The 23942-nt window shown below is 40.0% G+C and overlaps 2 protein-coding genes across 8 annotated transcripts in view; one reads left to right on the top strand and one right to left on the bottom strand.

The window, feature by feature from the left end:
• Window positions 1–2708: 2708 nt before the first annotated feature.
• LOC129724823 (RING-box protein 2) overlaps window positions 2709–23942 on the top strand; it is an 81720-nt gene continuing 60486 nt past the window's right edge. The window contains exon 1 of the mRNA XM_055680032.1: window positions 2709–3023. Coding sequence (XP_055536007.1) covers window positions 2876–3023 — 148 coding nt within the window. The 5' untranslated portion in view covers window positions 2709–2875. The remainder of the gene's footprint in view (window positions 3024–23942) is intronic.
• Window positions 4075–23942, bottom strand: part of LOC129724821 (facilitated trehalose transporter Tret1) — a 40987-nt gene continuing 21119 nt past the window's right edge. For 3 of the 7 annotated variants that reach the window (XM_055680026.1, XM_055680025.1, XM_055680024.1), the window contains 4 exons: window positions 13442–13567; window positions 6686–6857; window positions 5722–6621; window positions 4075–5657 (listed from right to left, as the gene is read on the bottom strand). In XM_055680026.1, the coding sequence (XP_055536001.1) occupies window positions 5470–5657; window positions 5722–6621; window positions 6686–6857; window positions 13442–13567 (1386 nt within the window). In that variant the 3' untranslated portion in view covers window positions 4075–5469. The other 4 variants (XM_055680027.1, XM_055680028.1, XM_055680030.1 and 1 more) reach the window with 4 other exon arrangements.

Genomic DNA, 23942 nt, shown 5'->3' with positions numbered 1-23942 from the left:
AACACCTGAAGCAAACGTCCGGCTGCTGGAGTATGCTCAGGGGACATACTGACCAGCCAACCTTAAGTTTGGCTGTCTTCAGGGCCAGAGTTGCATCGGCCGATGCAAGCCGGAAAGTGGCCACCTGGGTCCCCGCTGGACCCTTTCGGAGGCGAATTACCTCAGTGGCTACTTCCACTCCGCACTTCTCCTTGAGGGCCTGTGCAATATCGCACCTCTCGGTGATTTCATCCAGGTTTTTGAGCTGGAGAGTCACCTCTGAGGTGAGTGCCCGAATTTGCACATCTTTCCCGAGGACCTGCTCGGCTACCGTCTTGTAGGCAGCGCCCTTGTTTTTAGCATCCTTACGGAGCTCAAGGATCATCTCGCCGGTGCGAGAACGACGGATGGTCCGCACATCCGCTCCCAGATCCTTGAGCTGGGTTTCGCCTCTCATTTTCTTCAAGACTTCGGAGTACTTGGACCCCTCCGTCTTGAGTATGAGGGCGTCGCCCCTGCTTCGCGCCTTCTTTCCCATTTTTGGACGATCTGTCGCCTTCTCGTCGTTGCGCTTGCTGTCTTTTTGGCGCTTCCTTCCTCCCACGGTAACCCAAGGGTTTCCCGTAGCTGCCACTTCGGCAGACTTTTCGGCGGACTTGGAGGCCGTTGGTGTGCTATCTCGCGGGCTTAGCACAACCAACCGTTTCTTGCTGTTCTCGGGGGCTTCCCCCGGAGACTGCCTTGCTCTTATTGCGGCTGACCCGGAGGCGCAAACCGCTGCAAACATGCAGGTGTCCGTTTGGACCGACTTCGTCGCCCTTCCGGTCACCTCCGTTGCATTCTTCTCTGCAGCCACCGCTCTTGCCTTGAGCTCGGCGTGCTCCTTCTTCGCAGCATCGACGGAGGACCGAAGCATGTAGAGAGCCTGCTTCAGGTACTTCGTCGTGTTGGTGCGACTTTTCGCAAACTCGATTATGGCATCGAGCTGCTCCGACAGCGCTACTACCTTCGGTAGCGTGTCTCGCTGTCTTCCGACTGCCTTTATCAACAGTGGACCAGCCACTGCGATGTCTTGCGTCGATCCGGTAGGCGTACTGCCTTTGCCGTCTTCGCAGGCGTCCTTTACTGCATCCATCTCCGCCTTTCTCGGCGGAGACCTCTGGATGCCTCCTCGTGCAAACGGGTTTTTCAACCCATCTGCGCCCATTTGTTGATTATTTTCAGTTGAATCCATTTTTGTTTAGTGGGTCCCCCTTCCAGCCGCTATCCTTATCCATACTGGAGTGGTCGCCTATCTGGTCCCATGGTAGTCTATGCCGAAGCAGTGAGGCCATGGCTAGGGGCGGCTGCCATAGCGCCTTATGAGCAACTATGACACCCCCGACCGGCGCAAGTCAGGAAAGGACATCTGATCCCACTCCTGCCCGGTTCCCACCGGGCAATGAATTTGGAACGTACTGGAAGGCCTGCCAGGTTTTACGGGACGGAGACCCCTGCACCGGTTGTTGTCTCGCCGTTTCAAGCCGTTGTCACACGACCTTACTAAGGGAGCTCGGCGCAGGTGCCAGCCCAGAATCGTGGTACGAAAACGAAATCCGACTCTTATCATATGGCGTTGCGACCAGTTACCGTAATTGGGAACTTACTGGCATCAATCCCAATGGGCGAATTAGTGCATTTGGGTGGTGGGAGCGGCACTATTCGCTCCGTCAGAGCTGCTTCCGGATAATGTGGCTTTTGTGAGAATTCGGCGGCCCAATGCCTGAGTCTCACCACAACCTAGGCTAGCACTCGCTGATGGTCCGGGACTGCATTCTTGCAGTTAGCACTTCCGTGGCCTACGGTAATCGCCAAATACCGACCCGTGGTGGCATACAGCTCTGCCATATATATATATATAAATATAATATATATATATATATATATATATATATATATATATATATATATATATATATATATATATATATATATATATATATATATATATATATATATATATATATATATATATATATATATATATATATATATATATATATATATATATATATATATATAAAGAGATTTGCCCAAAACTGAACGCGGTCTAATCCAAACACCGCGCATGAATCAAAGGCCGCGCTGAGTTGCCAGATGTATGCTGCTTTTATTTGCATCAACCTTCATTGGTAAAAAATCGGGAAAATCCTTGAAAAAATCACTGCTGGAGGCAGTGGAGACTAAAAAGGATTACTAATCACCAGAAGAAAATCTATTGGATCATATACTCACTTCGTGGTTTCTGTTTTAAGCATTATGATATCAATCTATATTAGAGTAATCTGTAAACCTGGCACCCCTGACGCCGCCTTAAGTGTGCTGCCAGAATCGAAGTTTGTTTTGATTTTGGAAAGGGTTGCCAAGACAGGTAGATTTAATCTTGGCTGTTGCTTACAGTGTCCCGAGGAAAATAAAATCGATTCGGCAACCAAGAAGGGCATTTGGTTTCAGAATTTCGGTTTATAGCGCGGCGAATAAGTTTCAGTGAAACTCACAATACATATATATATATATACATATATATGTCTTATTTTTTCAACAGCCACAATTAAATTTAAATTAGTAAAGCTAAACAAGCGTGTATAATGCTAACTGGCGTTTCTGAGTGGCGTGTGTTTTTTGACAGCACAGATATCATCAGCTGTTTTATCGAGCACTTTCATCATTAGATTCTAGTACTACACAAACAGAATGTCACTCGTTGTTTACATTAATTCTATTTAGCATCAAGTTCAGCACGGATCTCGAATATTTTTAAAATCAGTGTTAGTTTTCAAGTTTATCCAAAAGATCTGTGTAGTGCTCAGTAGATTGGGATATTGTGCAAGTGTAGAGAGCGGAAAACGCAACGACAATGGCAGACGAGAATGAAAATTCTTGCGATAAATTCGATGACGTGAAGCCGGATAAAATGTTTACACTTAAAAAATGGAACGCCGTTGCGATGTGGAGCTGGGATGTGGAGTGCGATACCTGTGCTATTTGCCGGGTGCAGGTTATGGGTGAGTTTGCAGTAATCTACCGATTTGAATTTTAACGATATTTGACCACTCAAAGGTTGGTATATGTATATGGTTTGATTAATAACTATATATTCTTCAAGCTTAAAAGCATTACAAAGTAAACGAAGAATCAAAGTGTTTTTCATCTTATTTTTTAACCGTTACGAACATTGTAACAATATAAAAAACGCGTAAAAATCAACGCTAAGAAATACTATGGATAGAATGATAATCGATATTTCTGATATATTTCATGACTATTTTTCTATCAATCCATTCATTTTACCTACTTACCAATCAAATGACAATGGCCGTTGTTACCACTAAAAAACGAACCTGCATCAAAATACAGTAGGGTTGAGGCTCTTTTTTTTTGTACAAGTTTTGTCACTGCGACCAGAATTTTTTATCTATTGTGATGTGATATTGCCCGAGTGTTTGCTGTATTCCGCACTTCTATTATTAGCAACACCACTTGCGATGCACTCATTATTATTTATCCCTGCGTGTGTGTATGCTTTCATTCTTTCTACTGTTGTTCTACTATCCACCGGGACTTATTCCTCCTGTCGAATATCGCCAATTATAATTCCCTGGAGAGGTTTTCGACTATGTGTCCCTCTGGTCTGTTTAATTATAAGAGAGGTTTATTTCGCCAAGAGTGTGAGCGTTGAGGGTGATAGAAGGGTAACTATGGAGTCTGAGAATAAACCGATGCTTAAGTTTTTTGACATCGAATGGCCTGATTCAACTAAGATTCGAACCCATGGCCACCCCCGTTTGACAGAGCAACGAAACAACAAATAATTCAGAGTACAAAATTGTTCCATTGAAACAGCAAACTGCTGCTTAAGCCGACTTGCGTTATTATCGTTTTGATGCTCTGCAACTTTCAAATAATTCGCAGTTGGTGTAATTGTTGTTCAACTTTCCAACTGTTTTTATATAATTCTTAGCATTCAATTTCATTTTCAATTATGTTGTTTTGGTTTCAATTTAATGAAAACAGAAATTTCGGAATGTGATAGATAGAAGAGACAACCCAAAAGTATTCGTATAAATTATTTTATATTCAATATAGTATACATTAAATAATTACTTCATACATGAAATAATAATAATAATAGTAAAATTGATTCCTATCAAGTAATATATTTTCGTTGAACTTAAATTGAATAAAATTTCCATGCTGCCGCTATTTTTCATTCCTGCTGAGATTCGATAAACTTGACGCCGTTAAAAGATGCACACTATATCAAAATTAATCGAGATTAGCGTTTACTTTAGGTTGTACTGTTGGCAACCTCGTGCGGAACGTTAACTCACTACAAAACGTATAACCTAATATTTGGTATTTTCTGAGATTGACCATTTTAATGTCAAGCATTTTGTCGTGTCAAGTGGGGTTTGCTAATTTCTACTTTCCAGTTTATATCAGTATTCTCTATTTGTTATCGTGATTTATCATTCTTTACGTTAGGTATGTATATAAGAAAGGAACTTATGCATTTCGCTGGCTTCTCTAGAATAAACTTAAATGATAATTATTTACAAACAACTACTGTCGTATAGCGGTACGTTGTCAATCTCATGTTTTTTCGGCGGCAAATTGGACTCAAAATTATCTGCATAAATAGGCACAAATTAAAATGTCAACATGGTTGTCGTTTAAAATAATATGTTGGATTCACGCACAATTGTACTGGCACCCGCTATTCTAAAGTTGGTTTTTAGTTTTCAACTATTGCACACTATATCTTTGATCAACTTCGTCTAAACCTTGCAACTGTGCCCTCTATGAGAGACGCTACCTTGTTTTCTTCTATACAACATATCACATTAAATCTCTTAACTATTCGTTTGTGTTTTCTGCATGTATGTTTTCTAAAGCCCCGATTTCGAACGTAATATTTAACAAAATTTAAGCATATTTACTGAAGAAACAGTAAGTTATCGCCCAGGCACTTCTGATGGTACCCATATTGAGGTAACGCATTCTTAGTAAAAAAAATCTAAACTGTTGAGCTGAGGTCTCGCGCGTTTTCGAGTGTTTGTTGTATAACAAAAATTATGAAGTAATGGCTAACAAGGGGGTTTTCGCTGAGTCTGGATCATGTACAGCAAAGTGTTGGTCATATGGTACAATATCCTGATGACAACGTAATTTTGACTGTTTTGTAGTATGTTTTTGGTTTTGACGATACCCAGGTTATAATAATCTTAGTTATTTGGGCCACTTAGCAAAGCGAAGGCTATGTGTAACGTTTCACTGATAGAATACTACTAACAGTCTCCTCCGAGCCGGCATTCAAACATAACAGATCAGCACCGTACCTCGAGACCAACTGGGAGGTTGCATTTGGGTCTAATAATGCTTCATAAAACAAAACATAAAGCAAAGGGTGAGATGGATCTACAGGACGCACAGATATTTCATCATAGCTTTCTACATGTTGAACGACAACGGCTTAATGTTAGCCACCGAACTCATTCGCCTTACGCGGCCCATCATTTTACGCTCAATATCCTCCAGGGATTTGCCTTGTGTCTCCGGCACGTACAGTATCACAAACACCAAACCGACGCAGCACACCGAGCCGAACATCCAGAAGGCGCCGTGCGTTCCGATGGAAGCTGTTGACAGTAAAAGCACACATTAATTTATTCTCTTCGATTCACACCCTATTTCAGTACTCACCAATAATATCAGCGAACGTTTTCGTAACGACAAACGTACAGGACCAATTGAAGGCAGTGGCTACGGAAGCAGCGGACCCACGAATTTTGCCGGGCAAAATCTCACCCATCATCAACCACGGAATCGGGCCGAATCCAAGTGAGAAACCAAGAACGAATATCACGAAGGCAGCCAGCGGTAGCCATCCGACCTGCGAGACGTCTTGACCGCTATTCTTTGCGTAGAAGAAACCACCCAGCGTCATCAGCGTAATTATCATTGCAACATCCGAGATGTACAGCAATATTTTTCTACCCAGCCTGTCGATCAACATAGTCGCAATGAAAGTTGCAATGAAGTTCACCAAACCGACAATAATTGTGCACAGATTCTCGTCGATCGTTGATCCAGCATCCTGGAAAATTTGCACCGTGTAGAAAATGACCGCGTTGATACCAGACAGTTGCTGGAAAAACATCAACCCGAGTGAAATAAGCAACGGCTTCAGGTTGGATTTTTTCAGTAAATCCAGCATCGCACTCTTCGAAGCGTGTCTCTCCGCATCCTGGTGCGATTTAATGATACCCTTTAACTCATGATCAACGTCGGCTTTCTTGCCACGGAGCCACTGCAGAGCTTTACGAGCTCTATCATCACGGCCTCGAGAAACATACCAGCGAGGCGTTTCCGGAATCAGGAACATTAAAAACAGGAACGGTACCGGAAGTGCTGCTCCCAGGAACGCTAGTTCCGACCAATCCATGTAGTTGCCAGCAACAAAACACATCAAGATTCCAATATTACCAAAAGCTGTAGGGAGCAAACCAAGCGTTCCACGCACTTCCGGTTGTACGGTTTCACCCAAATAGACTGGTAGAGAGAGTGACGCAACACCCACAGAAAAACCAGACAATGCACGACCTGCAGAGTGTAATCATCAATTAATTCCATTAATGCTATTGCTGGCAAGCTTCTGAGCACTTACCTACTAAAACCATAGCTACGTGGTTGGCACAGGCAATAAGCAGCCATGAAATAATGAACGGAGTAGCCGTTGCCAGAATCGTGTTCTTTCTACCGAGATATTCGATCAAGGGTCCACCAAGTATACCACCGACTAGACCGGCCAAGGGCATAATTCCACCGACCCATGAACCCTGTAATAGAGAAAAAAAAGCAAACAACACTATAGCATAAATCGCTCAGGAAATGAAAACATTCGAGCACAGCCAGACAAAATCGCCCGCGAAAAGTGGACCACGTTCAAACGACAAACACAATCGACACTTTATTCGAGCGAGGGCGCGCATCCTTGAAGCGCGCCAGTGTGCGCTGCTGGTGCTACTGCTGGCGTAGTTGATACTTGGCGCTATTTTTAGCCGATTCGCAAAAAGTGTACTCGCTGCCATGTTTTGAATCTTGCCGGATGACGTAGAACAGGCCTGCGTTGCTGGGCCTCGTGTTCTACGATGTGGAGCGACTATTTATTTACTTTCTGTTTGTTTGTCACACAGAAAGTTTGGAAGGAAGAAATCTTGCTAGATAGAATTGTACGCATCCGATCGATATTGCTTAGTACTTAGTATCATTCGTTTAGAATGGAGTTTATACCGATATTTGGATACTTTCTTTTCTGTCAGTACTTTATATTTATCTCAATCAGTTAATTATTTGTATTTGAAGATCATTACTTGGGAGTATTATTTTACTCAACTAGTCTCACCGTTTGGCATTTTACATAAGAATTGACACCTTCGTAAATGGTGAATTTAATCATTGATTTAAGGTAAAGCGTAGTATTTTGAGTTGACATGTAAAAAGTGTTATCGCTGTGCGGTAATGAATTTTTCTACCTTCTGCATAACAGCGCGTTTTCAGAAAAAAATCTTACACCATCGATAGATTTCCTGACTTTAGTTTTAAATACAAAATCACGACTTATTTCTCAAAATGGCCCTTTTAAAAAACATTGTCACGGAATATCCCGCAGAATGATTGTGTATATGGAGCATGTCTTCGTAATATTACAGCCGATAAAAGAGAAGTGGAACGATTCCGAATGCTTCAGCTGTGTAACGATCAAAATAATTTAACGCTGGTTACTATAGGGAGCGCCCCAAAACTGATCGTTCGCCCGAAACCGAAGTCTACCGAAACATCGTGAATTTTGTGTGTATGATACATATATAGGGAGCAGGATGGTGATTGAGGATGATGGCAAAGCTGTGGACCCACCATCCATGGACGAGGTTAAGAAAGCAGTGAAAGAGCTGAGGAACTGCATGGCAGCTGGTAAGTACGGCATTCCAGCCGAACTTTTTAAAGTCGGGAGTGAACAGCTGTATCGTGCTTTACACCGGATCATTCTGAGAGTGTGCTCCGATGAAGAATTGCCCTCGGACCGGTTGGAGAGTATCATATGTCATTATTACCGGGGCATAGCCCTTCTCCACACCGTTTACAAAATTCTCTCCCGTATTCTGTTCCATAGACTGAGGCCGTTGTCGGAGACCTTTGTTGGCGATTACCAATGTGGTTTTCGGAAGGGACGCTCCACTACGGACCAAATGTTCGCGCTGCGACAGATCCTCGATAAATTTCTAGAATTCAACCTGCAGACGCACCCTCTGCTCATTGACTTTAGGGCAGCGTACGATACAGTTAAGAGAAATGAGTTATGGCGAATTATTCTCGAACATGGTTTCCCAACAATCAGGCTGATACGAACCCGTACTAAACTTGCACTCTACAAAACACTAATTCTTCCCGTGGCCCGCTACGGCCATGAAGCATGAACGTTGAAAGAGAGCTCTTGGTGTTTTTGAGCGCAAAATCCTAGCGTTCAATCCTTGGCGGCAAACTAGAAAATGGTGTTTGGCGCAGACGCAGATGAAACATGGCAAGTTGCAGTGGGCTGGGCTTGTAGCTAGAATGTCGGAAGAACAACCAGCGAAGACTATATTTAGCAGCAATCCCGATAGAGGCCGCCGACTTCGAGGTTGGTCCGGCACTTGTTGGATGTGTGCTGTAGACGTGGATTCCCGCGAAATATGTGTTAGGGTAGATTGAAGGATAGCAGCCCAAGACCGAGTGACATGGCGACGAATTCTAGATTCGGCATTAGATCGATAGTCGGTCTGTTGCACAGTGGTTTAAAATGCGAAAGACGTGATCGTCAGCCTTTTGAGTATAAAAATGCCATTTCAATGCTACGGTGTATTCAACAAAGTTTTTATAGATCTTAACCCGTAAAGACCCGGGACGGAACTTGTTTTTTGAAAATGCTCGTTCTCAGCACTGGAACGGCCGATATAGGAAAACTTGGAATTTTATTCAAGGGAAATAGTAGCTCTAAGTTTTGGTAAAGGTGCCACCCCTCTGGACCCCTCCCCGTTTTTGTGACACGCAAATATGTCTGTGTTTTTTTCTAATTTTTCAAACAGATTGAGCAAACACTGAGAATTTGCATACGTATCAATTGCTCCATGTATCAAATCATGTCAGGTGGATAAAATATAGTATATAAGAGTGAATTTTGGAGTTTCCAAATTATTTCAGTACAAAATCACAAAACTACGCATTTTTATAAAAATTCAAACAGCAAAACCGTTCTTCAAATTTAAGGCTCTACATTTTTGCGGTAAGGTCTCCAGAATCCATACGAGATGAAATATTTATTTTGGCATGCAAACATTTCGAGAAAAACCAGTTTAATTCACCAAAGTACGTATTTTTATGGAAACCTGATTTTCTCAGTCTCCCACGGTAGGTTTCAACTTAGCTCTTCAATTTTCAAGCTCTATATTTCTAGAGTAACGTCTTCTGAATCCAAAGATGCTGAAAGATTTTTTCTAGCATGCACAGATTTGGAGAAAATCAAGTTTTCATAAGAACTCGTACTTTAGTGAATTCAAACTATTTTTATTCACCCACGCCCAAGCCTTGAAGAGACTGCAAGAAACTAGTGAAACCATCTGGGGAAGCTAGAACTAATCCCCATCTTTCGAGTGAAGACTGTTGTTTTTGTAACTTTTTGCAGCTTTTCGAGAAATTTTATTTTGAAATAGTGCATTTTTTATCTAAAATGTCCTAAACCCTATGAAAAAGTTGAAAATTCGCCCAAGGTATGTTCGGCAGAATGATGTATTTTTTAAATATGAAAAAATGTCTAGAACTTAGTATGCCTCTGAAAACACACCAGAAAAAGTTATTTGGTATTTTTCGAGTTTTACAAACTTCAAGAAAGTCTGTGTATAGAACTACCTGTATGTGATCGATTCTCAAGAGATAGAACCAAAGTGTCTTCAGCAAAGTTTTTTTTTACATAAGATTGTCTATAAGTTTGCTGAAGACTTCGTTTTGATTCAATAAGAAATTAAAGAAATAAAATTCTCATCTCACTTTTAGGTGAATTAATCAAAAATTTATTTACATCAAAAGATGCCCCTCAAGATCTACAAAAACATTGTCGAATACACTGTAGCATTTAAATAACATTTTTATACTCAAAAGACTGACGATCACGTTTTTCGCGCTTTAAACCACTGTGTGTCGCCGCAAAAGTAAAGTAAAGTAAGTAAGTATCAGAGTTGCGTTTATCTACGTTGCTTTTTTTGTTCTGAATGCAGAAAAATATCAGGGTAATTAAGGATATATTTCAGGGAAAATCAGGAAATTTATTTTGAAAAGTTTTTCGCCACCCTGTTTATGCATTTAACACATTCTTTATGCTAAATCATAGCAATCGTTGTGCATCATGGAAAATACATGGTTTTTATATAATTTTGGGACGCTGAGTCCGAATTCGATGTTATTTTTGCATGTAAATGTGTATTTTTGACGCTAGGGGAGTTTTCATGTTTTTTATATATATTATATAAGGAAAATTTTACGTCGGTTTCAATTTTTTGGAGAACAAAATGCATGATACTTGAAAAACTTTCATATGAAATAAAAAAAAACATAAAAATATTATTTAGTTATTAGGAAAATAAAAAAAATCAATTGAAAAATATGCTTCGTGATGAAAATTACTTTTGACTTGTTTTTTTTTTTCAAGGTGACTATATTAAATTGCGTCTTTTTATCGCATTCTTCTTTTTATTCACTTCCACCTTCATCTTCTTTTTGGTGTTCATTTTTAATACAGTTTTAATATCTTCAAGGAGAATTTTCAAAATGCAGTTTCTAACGTCAAAATAATAATTCACTATTTGTTCTGTAGAAATTAGCAGGCGATTTATTATGTCATGGTTTGTGTTTACACGATTGTTTTTACATTTGACTGGTATGATACAAACTTAAATTATGATTTTAGTACTCAGTGCTGGTGATACGAAACATAAACAATGGTTAGTTTTTAATACTGCGTTAAATATCGGAATATTGATGGGTTAAACTTGTTAATATGAAAACAGTGTGATTAATCATACTGAAACATGTTTGAAAACGCTGTTATTATCAGACTAATACGAGCCATTCGTTATTCTGTTGACTGTTTGCTGTGTGCAATTCAAATTTACATTTTTAAAATCCGATATGTGCCGAACACTTGTTGTTTCTCTTTGAAAGAAGGGTACTCTGCGCAACTCTGCGCATGATCGGACTAGATGCTTTTGAAAGCATTTTTTCCAAGCTATCGTTTAAAACTAGTGCCAATAGTGCCAAACCCTGCCGTCTAAACTTGAAACGCTGTTTTATGCAAAAAATACGTAATTTTTTGATACCGCCTAATTTTTTTGAGTATTTCAATGAGATTATACAATATGCAATGATGAGGATTTATTTTACAGACAACTTTTCCTTAGACGTCATCAAGATACAAGTTACCCTCCAGCAAATTTCGCAACATTGCATTTTTTTTTTTTTTCAAGAAAAACGCTAAATAACGCTGGCTCAGTACACTTTGAAAAATCATAGAAAATTCAAATTTTGTCGTAATGCTCTAAAAATTTGGATTCTGACCCTTCAATGGTATACAACTATAGGAAAAATACAATTGAAATGAAATTCGCATTTTCATTTTGGGGTCGATGGCCAGCGATTCCCCACTGTGCGATGGTCAAGATAAGCATTTCCAACCAATAAACAGCTGTAGATAATATTTTAATGTCAAAATATTTCAATGCTCATTAAAAGCTCTTGAAAAAAAAAGTGATGCTCAAAGTTGTGATTTTTAAGGGGGATTTAGGTGACTATTAAGGGTTTGCCAAATAACTTAAAAAGGCATAAAACGGCGTTATCTCGAAAACTGTTGTTATCTCGAAAAAAAAAATTTTTGGCCAAAAATCGACCTTTTGGCACTTAGCCGTTTTCGATGTTAAAATTTTAGAGCATATTTAAAAACAGCAGAACTGTTGCTTAAATTTTGAAGTAGTGACTTGATCTTGCTCAATGCCCGCCAGTGCTCACCAGACCAGACCGAGCCAAGCTCCAAAGACATTATTTCGAGTAATCGGCGTTCAAAGTTTAACCTTCCTGTATGCTTTCTGTGAACTGCTACAGAGAATTTTGGTTATAATATTCTTATGAACAGTTCAAATAATTTCGTTTTATCACGAAAGATAGATTATTCATTTTCACATCCACTAGTGTTAAAAACTCAATTTTTAAAAAATGGCGCTTGGTTCGGTCTGGTCGCACGCCGACCACTTGTAAATAATTTCATAATATTTTTTTTATTATTTTCGTTTCTAATGTTGGCTTACGGTATCAATCACAAAGATGTTTCAGAGTAACAGTTATTGCTCAGCTTAACTCACAGGTACTTCAAATTACAAGCTGACTTCAGTTGATGCCGTGACGGTTTTAACCACGTTACAGAGAGGAATTACTTACACGGGGAGATAAAATAAACTAATTTTTTTTTTTGCGGGAATTATTCGCTATTACATTTGTTTTATTTTGAATAATAAAAAAATCTTGTATAAGCCGCTTCATTAGAAAAAATTTTTTTTTCGCCGTACAAAAAACACGTATATGAAAAGAGTGTACATACCTATATTTCATTTTTTAAACTCCCAACATCTTTTTTTAGGAATAGGCGTAATCAGAAGGTTCGGTTGCCGGAGAAACATTGTGTGCTCAAATCAATGAAAAATTACAATAATTGGTTGAAAACTCATCAAATTACACTTCCTTTTTGTCACTCACAGAGTTTTCACATATTAAAAATCTAGAGAAACATTCCAAAAGGTCCTATCTGCTTTGATCGATTTTTTGATCGATCACTTTCATTCAATCACCACAACTTTTTGAACACCTTTTATGACACGTTATTTGCATCAGTTGATAGCGGAGGGATCCCTCTAACCTTCTGAACGAAAACCACGCTTGGGAGAGTTACTAAAATTGAACCATTACCAAAATGAAAGGATGCTCCGGAAAAACGATTAAAGCAGATAGGACCTTTTGAAATGTTTATCTAGAAATATGATTAAAATGTACGCTGTTATGCAATTTAAAACCTAACCAGCTTTCTCCAGTGCGATTTTAGTATAATTCGCCTCTTACGAAAATTGCTGAAACAATTCAAAAAATTTCCTAACTGTTTGTACTAAAACATGGTCCACTTTTTGCGTGATATAAAACACTATGTAACCTATGACTATACATTACTTTACTTTACGAACTAATTTCATTTTTTGTCCTATTGACTTACATTTTAAGTTTAGTAAAGCGGGCAATGTATGTATAACTACATACATTGCCCGCTTTACTAAACTTAATATACATTACTTACCGATTGATCCGTGACTTCGAACGACGTTATGTTGCGATCCTTCATAGAGACCAGCGCCGGGGAGGTGTATGCTGACGAAAATCCAACAACCATGGAACCGAGGGAAACTGATAGTGCTGCTAGCACCTTTTGGCGAAGAAAAGAAACAAAAACACTCTCATCAGTACCTATCACTCGCAAGCTGGGCAACTGTCAGCCGAACGCACTGTCAGGGCCTAAAGTGACTCTGCGGTTCTAAATAAAAAAAACGCCAAAATAAATTATAAACCTGCGAAAATGTGCACTTTGCCACCGGCTCTTCCGCCGGCACCGTGAATGACACGTGGGTGTCCGCGCGCATCAATAGCTTAACCATGGTGGAATATGAATGCAACGCGTACGAGCGAGTTTCGAACCCACGCTTCTTCCGCTTCCTTGAATTGGCTCAACAACTGTAGAAAAAAGATTTGTTACAGCAAACTAAATCGTAGTTGTCCACGGCACGTGTGTGCGTGAATGTGTGTGTGTTTGGGGATCGGTCTCAAAAGAACTGTACTCCTGACAGCGTGTTCACGTTCTGTGACTACTGCTGACTAAGATCACTCGTTATCAGCGGGCTATAAACTATCAACTGACGAGGTTTTGTTTTCGATAGACTTCTTTATACAGGTCGAACGACGGGATCAGCAAACATAAATACTTGACAACTGAATTTAGAAATATTGGCCGGTTCCTAGCGGCAGTGCGACGATACATCTACATACATTAGAATGGAGAAAGTTCTTTTGAACGAGAGGTAATGCAACAGCCGTTTATGCTGAAGTTCCAGTCCAGACTCGACAGATTGATGTGGAGTGGAGATTGAAGATAACAAGGAAACGCGAGATTTTGCATCATCGGTTCGCAGCGGAAGCAGAGACAAATTGATTTATGAAATTTACCGTCGTCTTGTGGCATTCATAAGCATATTTGTAATGAGCCGGACTGTCCGAAATCTGAGATAGACCTTCCCGAACGGATGCGAAAACAAATGACGCTACACAAACTGGGCGAAACATAGGTCGCGCTACGTCAGCGAACGTGGGCGTAGACGGCGTACATTCATTGATTAAAGTAATTAAGGATACGCATCCAGCGATGCTGTGTACCGCCGGCTGTGTAATAGTCTGATAAATGTACATTTAATTCAGTGCTTGTAGTTGCTTGCTGTTTCTTCGGTGTCAAAACATTTTTGTTTCTCTTTCTGGGGTTTTCATTACCATCCAACGTAAAAAAATCAAATAAAATAGATTATTTGCTTTCTTCTTTATCAACCAAAAAGTTTTTCAAGTGTGATAACTGTGGAAAGGACAGTTCATTTTCGTACTTTTTTTTTTGTTAAATCAAACATTTCATGTTATTTTTTACAGTGCTCCCTAGTGAATTCGTTTGTCACAGCTTGCAAATGGTAATTGCTATTCAAGCTTCAATTTGGCTCGACACAACTACAAAACAATCGATAATGGACTAACATAGAAAACCGTAAATTGTCGTTGGTCAAACGCCAACAACAAAATAATGCTCATACACTTGAAACAATAGTCAAACAAACACTAAATAGCACCATTCATGTCAATACCTCGTAGCACACGGGAATCTCAATCCACATTTTAAATTGCGATCAAGATCAAGTCTTTGTATGGCTCCCAATTATCCTACAAAAGGGGACCACCTTCTTCATCGTCTCCTCTCGCTTCTGCTTGCTTGCCCACGGTGTGTATCGTTAAAGATAACACGCGTAATCACTTCTCTCTGCTGCTTCTTACATTGGGCGAATCGACCGAGACGACAAGTGCTTGGAACAGAGAAAAAATTGTCGGAAAACTTTCCACTACATATCTTCTTGGTGGCCTGATTCTTCCTATTCTTCAACTCCAGCCAACGGTGGTCCGCGGTAACTAACGGAAAGCAGCACTTTCTAGTTGCCCCCTAAGGGCTGCATGCCGTTCTAGTGGGTTACGCAAACAGATTCTAGTGGGTTACGCTGTACAACAGGAAATCACGCACCATTCCAACTGTTGCCATATGTGGACAAACGGGCCAGCTTTTGGCGAGTACTGGTTTCGCGTGAATTTTCCACTTTTTCTTCTAATTAGGTATCCTTTCTTCGCTAAAAGTCTGTGCTCGTAAGCACAACACGATGTGCACCTAAACTAAACTACGCTCGAGCTTATTGATACGAATTTTAATCACTCTGACGCGTCCGGATACGACCGTTTTCAAGTGTGCTGCCGGCGATTTGCACTTGATTCGTGACGAAAAAGATTGAAACTGCCGAAAAACTCAAATAATAAGGACTTTCTGGGTAGTAGACAACATATAATGTGTACGCATAATCTGTCTCCCGCGAATCAAAGGACAATTGCCATAAGTAACATGATATCTACTCTTCTCCGACGACAGTCTCGAGAGCGAGAGGAGATTCCATCCAGAGCCAGTATCAACACCCATTACCATTTCAAGTACGAATAACGCTGGAAGCAACAGTTGGAATTGGAGTACACTTCACTCACCCGTTCCGCACGATAAAGCGACGATCCTGCCGAGAAGCGAAAAATCAAAACATCAATCACGATGGAAACGACGGTCGTTTGTTGACGCACAAAGTGCCACGCGTCTCCCCCATCAATTCGAATCAATAAATCCCACAATATGGTTAATTGGCCGATGACAATCAGGAGCCACCCCAGCGGCGACAGCAGCACACGACAGTTGAATAATTGTATGCAAGTGCGACAAATAGACGAAAGCATCACCAATTTGAAACACTATTCAAATGTTTCGTTATCCATTTTGAAACACCTATACACACGCCTTGAGAACGAGCCCCCGGAAATGGGCTCGTGCTGTGCGGCACAATAGGGTTTATTTGGGGCCAAACGATGTCCAAATTTAAACGATCAAATTAAAGTATTTGAAGCTTGTGTAGGTGTGACGCCTGTGGGAACAGTTTAAGCAAGCAATTTTGGGTGACTCAGATTGCTAACCAAACTAACTGTTGATGATTGTAGCGGGAGTTATTGTTCTGCAAAACTACGAATGGTAATATAAGTTAGGAAAAATTAATTTTGGTACGATTTGTCAATCGAATCGAAAAATCAATTTTAAAAAACAGACAACATCAACAAGTTGCGTACATAGTCAATGAAGACTCAAAAATTTCTTATCCAGTATTTGAGCAAGTTTTAAAATGAAAAACCCCAAATCCCAAAACAATTGAGAACGAACTGCGTCTCCATTTCCCGACAGTTTCAAGTGATGAGACGAGCAATTGTGTTTTTTTTATCAAGCATACTGTTTTTTAATGTTTCGGTGATCATTTTAGTTAAAACACCTTTTTTGGCTTATAAGCCATGATTATGTGTTTTTGACGTAGGACTACGTCTAACCGCACTATATCCAGATACATTCTGCGGAAACTAAAACCTAAAGGTGTAACGTTGGAATGAAAGATTTCGAACGGTGATACTGATGTAACCACATGATGGAAAACAATAATCAGTATGTCGTTGGATAGATAAAATGATGGACAATTTTGTGATTCCTCAGTTATCATTATCATTTCATTGCTAAACAGTGAAAATTTCATAAAAGTTTCAAGGTCGAATTTTCACGAACAATGTATCAATCACATGCGAGCACGCCTGGCACAGACTTCATGAGTAGACACCAACTGCCTGCTGTATAGCAGTGGCAAAAAAAATTGACAGAATCTCCCCGTCCCAATAGGTCTACTAATGTTCGCTTCCATGAGCCTAGACTGATTTGATGTCTTGAAGGTGAAGCTTTTTCGGAAAGTTCGTAATCACCTTCACTATCAGACAGTTTTACGTTCTGCTGTTAAAATGTTCTTGAAACTGATGTCTTGAAGGAAAAGATGCTGGCACAGGTAACAGTACTGCACCGAGCAATGTATGAATAGACCGCTGGTTACTCGTCGTCTATCAGTGCAGTAGAACTCGATATTCATTTGTGTGCAGCCAACAGCGTTGCCAGGTCATTTTTTCAAAAATCTGGAAAAGGCAAAATAAAAATCTGGAAGAAATCTGGCAGTCATTTCGTGGGGTGAAAGGTTAATTTTTCGAACAAAAGTCTTGGGGTACGCAAAATTTGAGGTGACAAAATTGCAAAATTTCGCGCCAAAATTGAAGTGATGACATTTTTGCGGAACAGAGAAAATAAAATCTGGATAAAATCTGGATCATCCATGAAAAATCTGGATAATTGGACATCAAAGCTGTCTACCTGGATACATGTTCAAAAATCTGGATAATCCAGCAAAATCTGGATACCTGGCAACGCTGGCAGCCAAGCCAAGTGAAGACTACATTGCCGCTGTCGACGAACAGTGCGGCGTGTTGGGTTAACGCGTAGGTATCACTTTGCGAACTGGAACACAATCGAATTGCCGTTTGATTCGTTTGTTTGAATTGTCTCTCTATTTCGTATAGTAGCAAATATCAGAATTCGATATGATCATTCGGATGCCGCAAAATACGCTGCGCCACCGGGGACGTATTCTGTACGTGTCGGTAGAGGCAGGTAGCATGGTATATAAATTAGGTTCATTGTGCAGATAAAATGCGTTGTTTATTTTTGAACTCTACACTGTGTTTTTCTCATGTCCATTTTAAATTTTCTGTGAGTATACATTTTTGTTTAAAAACTGTAATTCTTTATCTTTATTTTTTCCATGAACTTGTAACTGCAGGAAAATTTTATTATGTGGCATCTTTGCCGCTTGGTGATCGGAGAATGAGCCATGGTTCACAAGACAAATAAATATTGTTTAATTTCTACTAAATCGCACTCAATTTAGGTCTGTATAGAAGCTTGCCTTTTCGCGTATTGAAGAAAATTGACTGTGTTAGAATGAAAGGTATTCATCAATGTTAAAGAGAATATTTTTTCTTCTAAAATAGAGGGCTGCGAATGAATAGTCAAAATACAGACCCAGTTCGATTTTGCCAAAGACGACACGGCAGAATTTTCCTGTTGCCAAGATTGAAGCATGCCAAAATGAACGGTTCTCTTTTCATGACTTTTTTTCATAGATATTTCCACTAATGACTAGTTTCAATTCCAAGTCGTTTGAGGTGTCGCTTTATGAATTAAGGCTGACGACCTAGATACTTGATATTACTACCCGAGTAATTAGAGGCTTAGTACTGCTTAGATCATGATCATTATATTACCGGCACATGTTCCGTTCATATTCCAGGAACCGTTTTACCGATTCCGGTCGTCCGCTTCTGCAACATAAAGAACCAAAATACCCTTCTTTTGGAGGATGTTGAGCTTAAATTGGTTGAAATAATCGAAAAAACTAAGAAATGTGATAATACATAATCGCTCGTTTTAGGCACATGTGTGCCAAAATCTAACCGTGCTGAAAGTAAAACAAGCTCAAATCAAATAGAGCCTCAAAGGGAAATATAAAACTATTGTAGTCCTACGTCAACTATGCGGTCGTGTCTTGGATACCACCCTCCTATTTTTTCAGTAGAATTTACAAACTGAATACCTGTAACATTTGGTATCTGCGTTTTTTTTCTTAGAAAACTTCTGGATACAACAAGGATTTCAATGAGATTTTTTTTTGGAACCAATTTAATCTATTTTCGTTGAGAAAGGAAAACTAGATAAATGATTTGTAAGATATTTCGCATCAAGATTTTAGCTCCGCAATTTGATTTTTCAGAAATGGTTTTGCAGTTAGCAGAACCGAATGTTTTTTAAAACTTGAGTTTTTGGCTTTAAACCCCTTTTCGATGGAAAGTATTGGGAAGCCGCTAAAAAATTTTCTCGCCAAAAACTCAGGCTTTCACAAGGCAGTTTTTGCGTTTACTATTTGGTTATAATCACTTTAGCTAGCCCACTATCCCGCTAACCCTTTGAATAACAATCTAAATAATCTGATTTTTTTGACGAAACAAAAAAAAAACTTTAAATGATTTTTTCCCATTCATTTTTGGAACTAAAAAAAATTATTACATAAGTATCAAAAATTTTTCTATATTAGCAAAAAATCTGAACACAAAATGTGAATGTAAACAATGTTTGTTAACAATACTGATTAATATAGTAAAAATTATACTAATCTGTTAATGATGATCATGACCTATTTCTTTCATTTGAGTGATTTATATGTGCCAACGATGATACAGAAACATAAAGCGGTCAAAAATTTTTTCTCATGCATCAACATTATTTTCATTCTAGAGCACAGCAGAACACACACACACAATAAGTCACAGTTAAAAACAAACGAAGTGAGTCTAACAATGAAACGAAAATTTCCAGAATTATCGAACGAATTAGTAGCAGCAGGAATAACCGACGGCTCTTTCTTGAAATCAGTACGTGTACAGCTAAAAAAAATGCTTGCGAAAGTGACTGATAACCCGGTCCTGGTGCGCTTACAGGGCAAGGCCCAATGAGACGCGGCGATGCCGGTCTGTCGAAATCAGCTGATTAGCAGCAGGCGGAAATTTGTCGAGGCCGAAACTGGAAGCGAGATAATCCTTCCCAAGTGATCTCGACCTATTTTCGTAATCCACTCACGAAATGGCGGTCACTTTTGCTTCAACTTCCTCTGGTGATTGGACATCGTGTGAAGTCAATCGACAAAAGTGTCGGTACACAAGTTTATGAAGCAAAGTATGGAATTGGACTGACGAAAATGGTTGGATGCGTTCTATAACCGTTTATTAGGTAACCACATGCTTTTCGTCGGGAACGATTAGCTTCTTGGACTTGCGCGTGGGTGAATCAACAGTCAGATGTGTGAAGAAATTCTGAGTGCTGTCGTTTTGAAGTAGAATACTTCTCTCAGGAAGCACGGCTACATAGGGATGTGAAATGAAAATCTAAAACCAAAAAAGTGAAAAATATGTCCAATTTCAATTGCTAATAAATCGGTTAGTATCCGATGGATTTCCTTCATTCTTGCAGCAATAGATTGGAAAATCTTCTAAGATTCTTCCCAAATGCAGATAATTGTAATTTTATTATTCAAACTATTGTACTATTGAAAATAGTCAAGCCTTGTCAAAACGAAAAATTCGGCCTCTGATTGGTCGTTATATGATTGCTTCCCAAGCACGGTCGACAGAATTATAGACCTTGCCATTTAAAATGTGCAATTTTGCCTATAAAAGAGCCTGTTTCACTCGAAGCCGCTCATTATAATTCTAGACTGCAACAGGAGCAGTCCTCCCTTAGCAGCAGCAGTGGATACAGCAGCAGTTGCAGTGCAGCGGATAACGGCCACAGCTGTGGTATGGCAACGGATAGCGGAGCGCGTCTCAGCATCGATAGCAGGACCAGGTGATGCAGGGCAGCGGATACCTACGGCAACGGAAGCGCCCATTACTGTGGCAACGGGGATAGCGCAGCGGTTGACGTTGGTCTCAGCATCAATAATATAAGCAGGGCCAGCTGATGCAGTGTAGCATTTTAGTGAAATGCTGTCCCTGAGCGATAGCAGGCACACTAGCAAATGCAACCAATGAAAAGAACGTTCTGGAAAGCTTTTCAGTGTTTATTTCCCCCCAATACTTTATTCGCACTGCCAGTGATAACGCAAAGATGTGATCGGCATCTTATCAAACATTGACTTAAACAACAAATTGTCCTTTCCAGGATGAAATAAAAACCTAATTGAAGAGTTAATATATTCTCTTGAATCAATTTACACTTTCAAGAAATTTGGAACAGATATATATTTGGCTTCATCTCCGTGTCTCAGAACGTACTGAATTATCTTTTCCTTCAGTCATGAGCACAACATCCGAAAAGCTTTCATTATCAGCATAAAAAAAATTTCGCATAATTAAAATTCAAAAATTGTCAAGTTCAAATCATGACAAGCAGCTATATTATTGAGAATGGTCAATCCTTGTTGAAGCGCAAAATTCGACTGACCTGATTAGTCGTTAATATGACTGCTTCCCAAGCACGGTCGACAGAATCATAGACCTTGCCATTTTAAATTTGCTATTTGTCTGTATAAGAGCAAGGATGGGAATTATCGACTGGAATGGCTATCGAGAGTTATCGATGATTTCCTACTACTGTCGATAGGTTTTCCATCCCTATATAAGAGCCTGTTTCAGTCGAAGCCGCTCATAATAGTTCTAGACAGCGACAACAGCCGTCTTCCATTGGCAGCAGCAGTAGCAGTGCAGTGGATACCAGGCGGATAGCGACCACAGCTGTGGCATAGCAATGGATAGTGCAATAGTTGCAGCGGATCTCAGCATCGATAGCAGCTGGGCCAGCTGATGCAGGGATAGCGGATACCAATAGCAGCGTATAGCGGCCAAAACATTGGCATGGCTACGGATAGCGTAGCAGTTGCAGCGGGTTTAGCATCGATAGCAGCTGATGCAGTGAGGCACTTTAGTGAAATGCAGTCTCTGTGCGATAGCGGGCACTAGTAAATGCATTCAATGAAAAGTTGACTCATTTTGACAACACATGAGCCGTCTAGTTTTGAGTGTTAAATCAGCTTTTCACTGTTTATTTTATCACAAGGAATACTTTATTCGCACTGTCAGTGATAACGCCAAGATGTGATCGGTATCTTATCCGATATGGAATTGAACAACAAATTAAAAAATGACTGACACGCAAGCAGCCGGGTTTTCTTTCTGTAAAAGTATTCTACTTCATCCTTGCGGTCGTGGCTTTGTACACAACCCTCCTGTGATTTTTTTTTCTGAATTCGCCCTTCAAGTGTCTCCAATCACTTCTAATTGGATTTAGCGGGTGCACACACAAACACTCATTACACGGCACTCTTTTCTAATCACCAAAGTAAATATTTTATGTTTTCATCTGGAAATCAATCTCAGAATCAGATCAGAAGTTCTCCAGGCAACAATTAAATGACAAATAAAGCTGTTAGCACTTGCGACGAGTGATCTTCCGTCAGCGTAATTTGAAAACTCTACACTAGTCTAAGGATCGTTTAGTGGAAAGTATCCTACAGAGTTGATCAGAAACAGTACTCGCGACTGAGCACCGAGAATTAATCGATTCCTGCTAAGCGACTGAACAAAGACTGAGCTGGATTGACCATCGACGATTGTTTTTATACAACTGATAGAAGCATATTTAAAAAAATTCGCTGTCCAGTTGAAACAGGACGGACAGCTATCACTTTCCGTAGTTAACGAGGAAAGCTGCGAAGTTGCCACTAGATGGCAGACCATTGGAAAACGCGAAAAGCGATTACAATAAATAAATGTATTGATGCGCGCACGTAGAAGTGCCTCCCGAAGGTCGAGTGCAGCTAGCGGTATGCATTCATCCTGGGACTTTCGCCGCTGCTACCGGTGATGCACAACAACTAAAGTCCGTACGTCAAAAGGACATTAATGTTAGGGTGATGCACGCGTCCCATTCATAGTTGGACTTGACAAATAAAATCGTAAAGGTGAATAAAAGTTCAACTTTCTCAAGGATTTTTGAAGTAATCTTCTCTCAGTCGCCGATGGAACAGTCTATAATACTATGTAGAGATAAGCGCACGAGGAAGAACCATTAAGTAGTTCACCTCTGTCAACCGCAGCCACGGAGTTAGTCCTCGAAGCACTATCACGTGTTGTGTTTTCATTTTAGCAGCCACCCATCCGCTGCTGGTTGGCAAAAGTAGGTGTGCCAAATCACAATCGCTCAATCGTAATCTTACGGCTACTCGCGATCGAGGATTGATTTATGATTATTCCTGTATAGTTAATGGATATAAGAGTCCAGAGACTGACGAACGTCTGATGAAAAATGTAGATATAAATCGCTCTTTCACCTGGTAACCTTCGCTGACGACTAGTGTATATTTTTAAAACCAATAATTTTGCATTATCTGGTTATAAAGGTGAAATTTATCGTCCTCTCCGCTGTTAACCCTTTCCCGCTCACAAGGTTTATCATTAAAATTTATAGCTTCACGAGGAAATTCAAGCGGAACACTTTGTAGACTAAATAAAATTACTGTCAACTGTAGTATTTTGAAGAGAATGCTCAGTGATGCTCTGAGGCAGCATATAAAAGTTTATGGAACAATCGTAAGCACAACAAACTATTTTATGTCAAGATATGATGATTATAATTCTTGGTGCTCTAGATTCACCATGAGTGGGAAAGGGTTAAATACTATTTGAATCGGTACAGTGGCATTCTACTCATAAACTTCAACACAGAACGGCTGTTTGCATACAAAACTAAGATGATTCAACCGTTTGAGACACACCATGAACGGTGTCCTGTGGCATAGCTTATCAAAACAAGCCTCAATGACGTCCTGGAACTTGAACAGCCGGCACGAGTGCGAGTAACAATTATCTGCATTGTTGGACTCGATCACGACCCCGCAGAGTGGAACCATCAATGACGCAAATTGCTCGGTTTTCCACCGCGAAAGCTTTAATCGCGGACAATGTTTGCCACTTTCTTCGACGATCTGTCGTTGTCAGGGGTC

The sequence above is a fragment of the Wyeomyia smithii genome, chromosome 2 (assembly GCF_029784165.1).
Source record: "Wyeomyia smithii strain HCP4-BCI-WySm-NY-G18 chromosome 2, ASM2978416v1, whole genome shotgun sequence".
NCBI lineage: Eukaryota > Metazoa > Arthropoda > Insecta > Diptera > Culicidae > Wyeomyia > Wyeomyia smithii.
Note: the sequence above shows the minus strand (reverse complement) of the source record. Positions and strands in the feature narration are given on the sequence as shown.